Source organism: Notolabrus celidotus, chromosome 6 (assembly GCF_009762535.1).
Source record: "Notolabrus celidotus isolate fNotCel1 chromosome 6, fNotCel1.pri, whole genome shotgun sequence".
Classification (NCBI taxonomy): domain Eukaryota; kingdom Metazoa; phylum Chordata; class Actinopteri; order Labriformes; family Labridae; genus Notolabrus; species Notolabrus celidotus.
The window spans coordinates 10082169-10091856 of NC_048277.1; the positions used below are offsets into that span (position 1 = coordinate 10082169).

Consider the following 9688-nt stretch of genomic DNA (forward strand, 5'->3'; position numbering starts at 1 on the left):
TTCCGGTTTGCCTTTTCAAAACAAACCTCCACCAGAGACACACTTTTGAAGAAGAAACAGAACAAAGGAGCGAGGGATTTTATTTTGAAAGGCTGTGTTACAACCTGTCTAACTTTAGGGATTATAGACTTTCACATGAGTCTCGTCAGATGTCTGATTATGACTGATCACAGGACACAGAGAGAAACGGACTTGATCTTGTTAAAGTCGATCAAACAAAAAATCAGTCTTTATTTATTTAAACTCCAGAGATCACTGAGGGACACATTTGTTTAAAACCAGTCTATTACAAAAACAAACAAGCTGCATGACAAAGTGTTAAAGAAAGCAGGAGATAGACACATAAAAAGCCATTAAAATCACCTAACAGTGAAATAAACATCATGTATGATGAGGGAGTAAACAGATGTTAACAGAGGACGCAGTTTTGTCGAGAGATTCCTTCAGTGAGAACATGAACACATCCATACCTTTCAAAGTAAAAGATGGAGTGAAAGTTTGAAAGCAGTCAGAGTTTCTCTCTGTGGGATCAGCAGCTCCTGCTCATTGATACTGAAGAGGAGGACGCCCTCTGCTGGTACATCAGGAACGGTACATCTGCAGCCAGAGACAAGTGATTACACCTTCACTAAAGAGCTTTAAAATCCCCCTCATTTAAAAAATATAACACATACTTGATTCAGGCCAGTCCAAGTCCAGAACCAGAAACCAGTTTGACCTTTGACCTGTAGAAGACTTCAGAATGTGTATGAGAAGGTCTGCTGATAAAGAATATAGCAGTATGCTGCACATGATGATTGTGGGTACCTGTGAACCCTTTAGTGTTAATGCTCTGACATACCTGAGTTACATTTTGAGTTTATTATATTCATTTGTCTTGAAAACATTTAGGCCATGTTTTTGTTTTTGAGAGGGTTTCATCTCTGACCTAATTGGACTCCAGCAGCTGCGCATTAAGGCTCGCTAACTGTGTCAGAGTCTGACTCACATCACCACCCGTTCACCATACATTATCCTGACTATTACTACAACAAAATAAAGATATGTACAAGGTGACACAAAATATAGATTCAAAGAGGATTCTATTGGTTTAAAAATGATTTTAAAATTGTCCAACCTAAAAATTTAGCATTTCCATTGAAGGTAACATTGGACGAGGTGAATGGGACTTCTGCAGAAATATTGATGTAGACATTTCTGTCCTCATCCAGCTCTCCTTCTTCTCAGAACGTTGCCTCAGCTTTGAACATCGTTGCTGTTATCTCTACCTCTTATTGTTTAAGTGACTTTGTCAGCAGCTTAGAGATGCTCTCACCAGCTCTGCTGCCGTTGTCTGGATTACAGGACAGGATGTTGTTCCACTTTTCCTTGATAAGACAGAGGATTGGCTTGCTCACTCGAAACTACTCAAAAAATTACTCAGTGCTGACCCAAAATGGACCAACAGTTGAAAAATGTCAGCACTCGCAATATAGTTCAAAATTTTTATTGTCTGAAATTTTGACATTTTTCAACTTTTATTCCACTTTTCTCTTTCAGAGATGTTTGGGGTCCAGTAGCTCTTCAGGCTGCTCTCACATCTGTGCCCGTTTACGGTCATTATTTCTGACCATCAAGACCAGCCTGAGACCACACTAACGTTTTTACCACAGTAACAGTAACAGGCAGAAGGGGAATGTGATGGACTAATTTCTGTGGATTGACCTGATACGAAGTGTGTGATCAGGTTGTCTCAAGCATCAAAGCATTCTATTCTGCTTTGATCTATTCAGTTCCGTTTTATTCTAACATTTTTACCACAGTGTTAACAGGTAGAGGAGGAATGTGACTTCTTTCTGTGGAGTGATTTGATATGATGTATGTGATGAGGTTGTCTCTGGTGCTGCTTTTGCTGTTGTTATAATGGGGTTTTGTACGGTGGCCCTGAAGGTCAACTGCACTAACATTTCGTGACAAAACAAAATATTTTTCCTGAAATGTTTGTTGCTGTTCATGAAGTGTTGTTGGTGTTCAAAGATATGTTTATGCAGTGAAATTTCAGTTTTGACCACTAAGAATCAAGTATTTAACACTGCTAGGAAGTAAATGAGAAAACCATGTATTAAATTAGAAAAAGGCATACATATTGAAACCATGTTTTTTCTTTTTTGTTTAACAAGTTTAATAAATTACAATTTATTTGTTAGTTTTGAATATAAAATATGAACTGATACTAATTATGTGCCATCAGTGGTGGTAGGTCTTGCGACTTATCACTCCGTTCCGAGTATGACGATGTGATAAGAAGGGTTCTCTTTCATTGGGACACAAGTACGTTATGTTCAGTCAAACAAACACATGAAACATTAAATTGTTCTATTAGTTGACTGAAAAAAGGACATTTCTATCTTTTCTGGTTGAAAACATTGTTTGCCTTCCTTGAAAGATGTAACGTAAAAAATGATGTACAGTGGAGGTGGAGAGAGCTTTGGGTGTAGAACACTGGTGAAGGGGTGGGCTGATATCAGTGTAGGTTTCCTCCTATGTTTTATAAAAAGGTCATCACTGTAACAATGTAGAAAAGTGTTGTAATAAACTAAACATGTTCTATTTATTGAGCTGAGATACAACATGAAGGAGATAAAGAGTGACTCAGTAGGTTTATACAGCAGCTGACTCAGACTTGTATCTGAAATATGTCTGAGTGTGACTTCCTGTCAGTCAGCAGGAACATGTGCTGAGAAATAGTCCCCACTGAGGACACTGACACATGGAAGTGAGCCTCGTCTTAGCACGCAGCAGGACACATACACCTGTACACTCTGCCGTTCTCCTGGTGGTTCTGTTTGTTGTGGATCACAGCAGCAGGTACCGGGTCACACCCCCTCCTCTGAGTTCCTTCAGGCGTTGACAGTGTCTCAGCATGTTCAGGATCCCTTGAAAACGTTTGTCCACTTTCATCTGAGTGAAATCTCTGATGTCCTCCTCCACCACGAAGAACTGACCTGAAAGACAGAGACCCGTCACACCCGCGGTGCGAGCAGCAGACAGCAGGAACAAATGACCACACAAATAATACGTGTTTCTATTGTTTCAGAAATCCTCATTTATCTGTTTAACCATTCTCTGGAGAGTTTCAACAATCACCTTTGGTATCTTTGGTCTCCTGCTCCTTGAAGCGCTGCTGCAGTTTGCGTGAGGGGTTGCTGAGTGTCTTCACTGACTGATGGAAGATCTTATACTTAGCAGTCACAGCTGTGTTGATGTTCTGCACTGCAGCGTTGAGCTGGTCGTAAGACACGCGTCCTTTCATGTACCTGAGGACAAACACAAAGACAGCTTCAGAGACACACACCAACCCAACTTGACAACTTTACGACACTAACCATCAGGACAGTGACTCCATATCATTTAACTACTGATCAATAGTATTGGTTGATTTATTTAACCTAACTATTTCAGCTTTGACATCAGCCTGAGAGAGCAGCTCCAGGTTCACCTGTAGCGACCTGCTGCTGAGCTGTACCTGTAGTATGTCTCAAATACCTGAGCAGCAGCAGTCACATCATGCAGTGTGTGAATGCTGGCTGTTCTTACTGAGGGATGCTGTCGAACTCTGGGGCAGTGATGAAGTCCATCTCTCTGATGAAGCTCCTACTGCTCTTCTTCACCTGCTGTTCCTGCTGCGGCGGCTGAACGTCTGCAGCCTGGCTCTGCTTCATCCCAGGCTCACGGACTCTGACAGAGCACAGGACACAGGAGGACAAAGTATCAGCGCCTCTCACTGTTTCAGATAGACCTGCTGCATACACTTTCATTCTGTTATATTACATGAACAAGCTGTCGATATGATGAGTTATAAGTCTATTGTGCTGAGGGTCAGTTAAGCTTGTGCAGAGCAGCTAATTGGTCAGACACAGGTCACACATCCTGGATGTTCACAAAGAGTGACTTTCTGGAAGCAACATGTTTCATTTAAACGAGGTACATCCTCGACAGCACACTGTGATTCCAGTCCAACATCAATAATGTAACCTGGTCAGCATACTTTCATCTCTGTAATATCTCTCGCCTGCGTCCGTCTCTCTCCCCCAGCAGTACTGCCAACTTCAACCATTTATTTTCTACATGGCTTATTCTGCCTTCTGTACATACTTTTATTATAATTATTTGCATTGTATTTATATCTTATTAATTTCTTCTTCTATTAATATTGTTTGATATTCTTAATTATTGTGAATTTCCAAAAATACCCACCCGTAGTCTCAGGTCCTCCTCTTCCACCCAACTCACCCTCCCAGCTGCTCACTCGACCACCATGGAGTCGAGAGCCTTCAGCCGCTCGGCCCCCCGCCTCTGGAACCCTCTCCCCCAGGCCGTACAAAATTCCACCTCTATCACCACCTTCAAATCCTGCCTCAAAACTCACCTTTTCCACCAAGCGTACACACTTTAATCTGTCTTTATGGGACTGGAATGAATTCCCCTCCCCTTTCATTTCATTAGTATTGTATTGTTATTCTGTTGTATCTATGTTTAATTTAAAGTTGAGTGTTCATTTTACTACTGGTATGTTGTAAGGTGACCTTGAGTTTCCAGAAAGGCGCCTATAAATGTATTATTATTATTTACATATTATTTTTGAACACTTTGGCCCTAACTTCCTGCATGTTTCTAAACTCGTCATTAATTACATTAAGCTGTGGCCTGTCTTACCTCTGGATCATCACACAGCAGCGAAACAACATTAACTGTCTTAAACTAACTGTTGAACAGAGGCTTAAAGATCAGTTTCTGCAAAAGTGTCAAAACGAACTAAGAAAAATGGCACCATGGGATTTATATGTAGAATTTAAACAAGATAGAAAACTGGAAAATATTTGTTACATGAAAACTAAAATTAGAGATAGTGTTTCTATAGTTTTGGAGTAAACAACAGCAGGATCCCTTCGGTTATTGGAAGATATAAAAGCCTGGATAGACTATAGAGGATTTTTAATCTCTGTAATGATGATCGTAGGGTGACCAGGATCATATTGTTTGAATGAAAGAACGTAAGCTTTCGAAGTTATAGAGAGAGATTTAAAATATCCCTCAGTGTTTAAATTAACTCTGTTATTGCAATCAGACAAGCCAAAAGTTATTGGCAAATTAGGTGCTTTTCTGAAAAATGTCCTTCCACTGTTTAAGTAAGATCTGTTGTGCTTCAGCCATGCCATGTGTATTATCATTTTCTGATTTTTATTGTATGTTTTGTCTCCACTCCATACCATGTGATCATGGCCTGAGTGACAATAAATGAATGAAATGAAACATCAGAGAGCTGATTAAATCTCACTGAGAGGATCAGTTTACATCAGGTCATGTTTAAGGACTAATAATCGTATATTTAATCAGACTGGCTCCATTAAATGTTGCTCAGACTCATGCACAGACTCTGTCGCTTGTTCATACTGTTATCTGATTAAACTGATTATTAAATAAAGATACAATAATAGCACTTTGTTCTTGTATCATGTGATTTTCTGTAGTGTGTCTGAGTATTTTGAAATACATGAATAAATAAAATGTGTTATCGTTCATCATTACAGACTGGTTTAGATGCAGTTTGGATCTAAAGCCTGGTGTGACATCAAAAAGAGTGTCCTCACTGTGCTGGGCCTTCCCTCTTCGGCATGTGAGCAGGTATGTTGTCCTTCATGTGAGTCACGTCCTCCAAATCCTTCTGGAAAGACTCCTCCAGCTCCTGAAACAAACAAACACAACATGTTTGAGTCATAGAGTCTTCTCTGGTGGACCCTCCAACATGTTCAGCTCTACTCTCTGCTCTTTACCACAGGGGAAAGGCTTTTGTCGTCATCCCTGCTCACCTTCAGACTCCTGAGCTGCTCTCTCTGACGCTCCACACATCTCTCAAACTCCTCTAGAAGTCTCTCCACTGCGAAGATCTCCTGCCCCAGCTTCTTCATCTTACTGTGAGGAAGATCTTTAACAGAGAGAAGCAGAGGACGTCACTGCAATGAGCTGGTATGGACTATGACGACACAAACAGAGGAAGATAACGTGACATACCAGAGAGCGACAGGTCCAGCAGGAGCTTCACAGAAGAGATCCTGTCATGAACATGTTGAGAGATCTCCTCCAGCTCGCTCATTCTGTTCAAACAGACACGTTTATTCAGTACAGACATCATAAACACTCACGGTGACGAGAGACAGGCTGTTACATTCAGAAACGTTTAATACCTGGGTGAAAAAACAAACATGAAGAGCAGATCAGATAGTCCCTTCACGTGATTTACAGCTCAACACTCTTTACTAATCTCAGGCTGGTGGCTTTGAAACCCCTCATTTCAGCCTCTGTCTGAAAACGCTTCATTTCAGTTACTGTCTCTTTAAGCCTTCCCCACACACCTCCACTTGGGAAGCCTCCTCCACTGTTGTGTTTCTCTGTTTAAAGTGTCAGATTATGAAACAAGGTTGTATGTTTTGACCCTGAAAGTTTGTAAAGAGACAAGAAACACTTCAGAGAGACTTTTTCTAATACTATAACTGCCTTTTACTGCATCAGTCTGGCATCCAGCACCTCTGCTACAAATGTGGGAGTCCTTTTTGATTAGGATTTGGCCTTCACATTCAGCAAATTTCAAGGTCAGTCTTTTTTCACTTGCACAATGTTACACAAAATTAGACACATCCTGTGTCAGAGCGACGCAGAAAAACTAGTCCATGCATTTGTTACCTCCAGGTTACATTACTGTAACTCCCTTTTATCAGGCTGCCCTAATAAGTCTCTAAACTCTTCAGCTAGTTCAAAATGCTGCAGCTCGAGTATTTACTAGAACTAGGACGAGAGAGCACATCTCTCCAGTGTTAGCTTCTCTTCCCTGACTCCCCATAAAATCTAGAATATAATTTAAAATCCTTCTACTGACCTACAAACCCCTTAAAAATCAGGCACCTTCGTATCTTAAAGAGCTCATAGTGCCCTATTACCCCTCTAGAACATTATGCTCCCAACATGCAGGCCTGCTGGTCGTACCTAAAGTCTCTAAAAGTAGTATGGGAGGTAGAGCCTTCAGTTATCAGGCCCCTCTCCTTTGGAATCATCTAACAGTCAGGGTCCTGGAGGCAGACACCCTCTCTACTTTTAAGATTAGGCTTCAAACTTTCCTTTTTGATAAAGCTTATGGATAGTGCTGGCTCAGGCTTGGACCAGCTCTTAGTTATGCTGCTATAGGCCTAGACTGCAGAGGGAACTGACACACTGGGCTCCTGTCTTTCCCTCTCTCTCCTATGTCTGCCTGTCACTTACTTTATCTCTCGCTGTCCCATTAAAATTATTAATCATAGAACTTTCTGGGGTCTCTGAGCTCCATTGTCTCCTAGGTTCCTCTGGATCTCTGTCGGGGATGGACTGCTGCTGTGGACGTGCCAGACTCCAGCTGCTGCTACTACTACTACTACTACTACTATCCATCTCACCACCATCATCTCTCTCTATCCCTCTCTCCAACACGGTCTCAGCATTTGTGTGTCTAACATGAGTCTGGTCCTGCTCGAGGTTTCTGTCTGTTAAAGGAAGTTTGTCCTTTCCGCTGTAACTTTCTAAATGCTTAAAGGGCTCTGCTCGGGGTGGATTAAGATGAGATCAGACTGAGTCCTGTCGGTAGGATGGGACTGGATCTTATCCTGTCTTGATGTTGGGTCTTTGATAATAATATAACATGGAGTATACAGTCTAGACTTACTATGTTTGTAAAGCGTCTTGATATAAAGTTTTTTTGTGATTTGGCGCTATATACATAAAGATTGACTGATTGATGGAACAAAGACCAGAGCAGGACATTTTTTTGTGTACGGGTTATATTTATTCCATCCTCGTAAGGATATTCACCAATCAGTGATGTCACAGTTTGAGTAAATCTCATGCCCCTCTAATGAAATTCTCTTGTGACTTTTGGAAGAAGCCGTTCAGAGCAGCCTGCGGTCTCATCCTCTGATTACTCCAACACACGGTCAACTCACAGTCTGAAACTCTGCACACGTTGAGCCCTGACATCCAACATTTTATATCTGTTTGTAAGATATGAAAAAAAAATCATGATACCAATGTGAAATGCTGTGGAAAAGCATATGTACATGATGAGAATAATCCCTTACGGATGTCATGCTCACATTTTGATCTCACACCACTATTCTGACCGACCCCCGGGCAGTTTGTGTGACCCAGAAGAGTTGTATATAAATTATATGTAAAATGTTTACTTGTTTACTTTTTCTGACACACTGATCTGTTGATGTGTCCTGGACAGGTGACGTGCTCTCAGGTGAACTTGGGCTCTTGCTGTCAGGTTGCAGAGACAGAGCTGTGTGTTCATAAATAAATTCACCTTAGTGTGATGAAGTTCATGCACACAGTCTCAGCCTTTTTGCCCTCACAGTTACATTCACTGTCTTCACATCAAACAGAAAACCAGCCTGTCACACAGTTGTGTCACCTCCATACTGTATAAGGTATAAGGAAAAAGACAACATGAGTGAGGTCACGTCAGCTGTGAATGACGTCATAGCTGAGCACTGAGTTAGTAAACACTGTTGATATTCGTTAACACAGATTTAGTTTACAGAGAAACACTGGGGAGTTGAGCAGTATACTGTGGTGCTCTGTTGTCTGTGAGGCGATGTTGGTGAAAGATGTTTAGGACGCCTCTCCAAAGTTACTGAAATATACCACAGCAGCTAAATTAAACGTTAGCATGGAGCTAACAGGCTCCATCAGCGTTCAGTCAGATGATCAGACACACTAACAGAAACTGAAGCTCATTCTGCCGTGAATCGGTGAGGTTACCTGTCGACAGATGCTTGACAAGGACTGATAAAGAATCCCTCACAGACTGACGCGCTCCGCGGTTTCACTCGGTATCTCCCGGGTCAATTTCAAATGAGAACCGAAACGTAACCTACTGCGCATGCGCTTTCTCACCACGACCTCTTCTTCTTGGATTTTTTTGGGCGGTTAGCAAAGCACGCTTATGCGCATTACCGCCGCCTACTGTAACGGAGCGTCGATCGGGAACTATAATATACCTTCTCTAATTTGTTGGGTGGCCCTGAAGGGAAAAACACAACAACATTACAGAAAACACAACAACATTACAGAAAACACAACAACATTACAGAAAACACAACAACATTACAGAAAACACAACAACATTACAGAAAACGGAAAGGGGAGGGACAACAAGTCTTGTTTCTGATTGGACAGAACCCGACAGCTTGACATAATTTCCTGTTTATATTAATACTACTCAGCTGAGTCCCTGCACAGATATTAAACTGAGTTTGAAAGAATGGAAGAGGAGATGGAAAGAATAAAGGAATATTTCAACAAATGATACACATGTAATGTAGCCTAATACTCCTCTGGTGTAGCCTACATATTAGGACATCCTCAGGCCTCTGAGTCAGGTGTCAGACCTCAGATAAAAAAGCATCAGGTCTTTTTCACTTCGGAAGCAAAATTTCCCCCTTTTTTCACATTCTGATTTCATGTTATTTGACTACTTTTTGGAAAGTACTCTGATTACTTGTAATCTGAATGCTTTTGGGAGAGTTCTCTGATAACATGTAATCTGATAACTTTAGGAACAGTAACAGGATGGTATTCTTTTTGATTAGTTTGTGAAAATAACTTGATCATTACAGGC

The 9688-nt window shown here is 41.2% G+C and overlaps 1 protein-coding gene across 1 annotated transcript; it reads right to left on the reverse strand.

Moving 5' to 3' along the window:
- Positions 1–2338: 2338 nt before the first annotated feature.
- On the reverse strand, positions 2339–8973 carry ska1 (spindle and kinetochore associated complex subunit 1). The gene is made up of 7 exons (XM_034686250.1): positions 8830–8973; positions 6052–6134; positions 5850–5965; positions 5631–5725; positions 3577–3717; positions 3127–3296; positions 2339–2984 (listed from the first exon to the last, which is right to left on the reverse strand). The coding sequence occupies exons 2-7, from the start codon at positions 6131–6133 to the stop codon at positions 2836–2838; spliced, it is 753 nt and encodes a 250-aa protein (XP_034542141.1). The 5' UTR covers position 6134; positions 8830–8973; the 3' UTR covers positions 2339–2835.
- Between the last annotated feature and the right edge of the window lie 715 nt (positions 8974–9688).

Excerpts from the sequence above, each read along its gene's own strand:
- ska1 (XM_034686250.1), bottom strand. The coding sequence starts at position 6,133 with ATGAGCGAGCTGGAGGAGATCTCTCAACATGTTCATGACAGGATCTCT. Across the intron at positions 3,297-3,576 it reads GAGTTCGACAGCATCCCTCA|GTACATGAAAGGACGCGTGT; the intron begins GTAAGAACAGCC and ends GTTTGTCCTCAG. Across the intron at positions 2,985-3,126 it reads GGAGACCAAAGATACCAAAG|GTCAGTTCTTCGTGGTGGAG; the intron begins GTGATTGTTGAA and ends TCTGTCTTTCAG.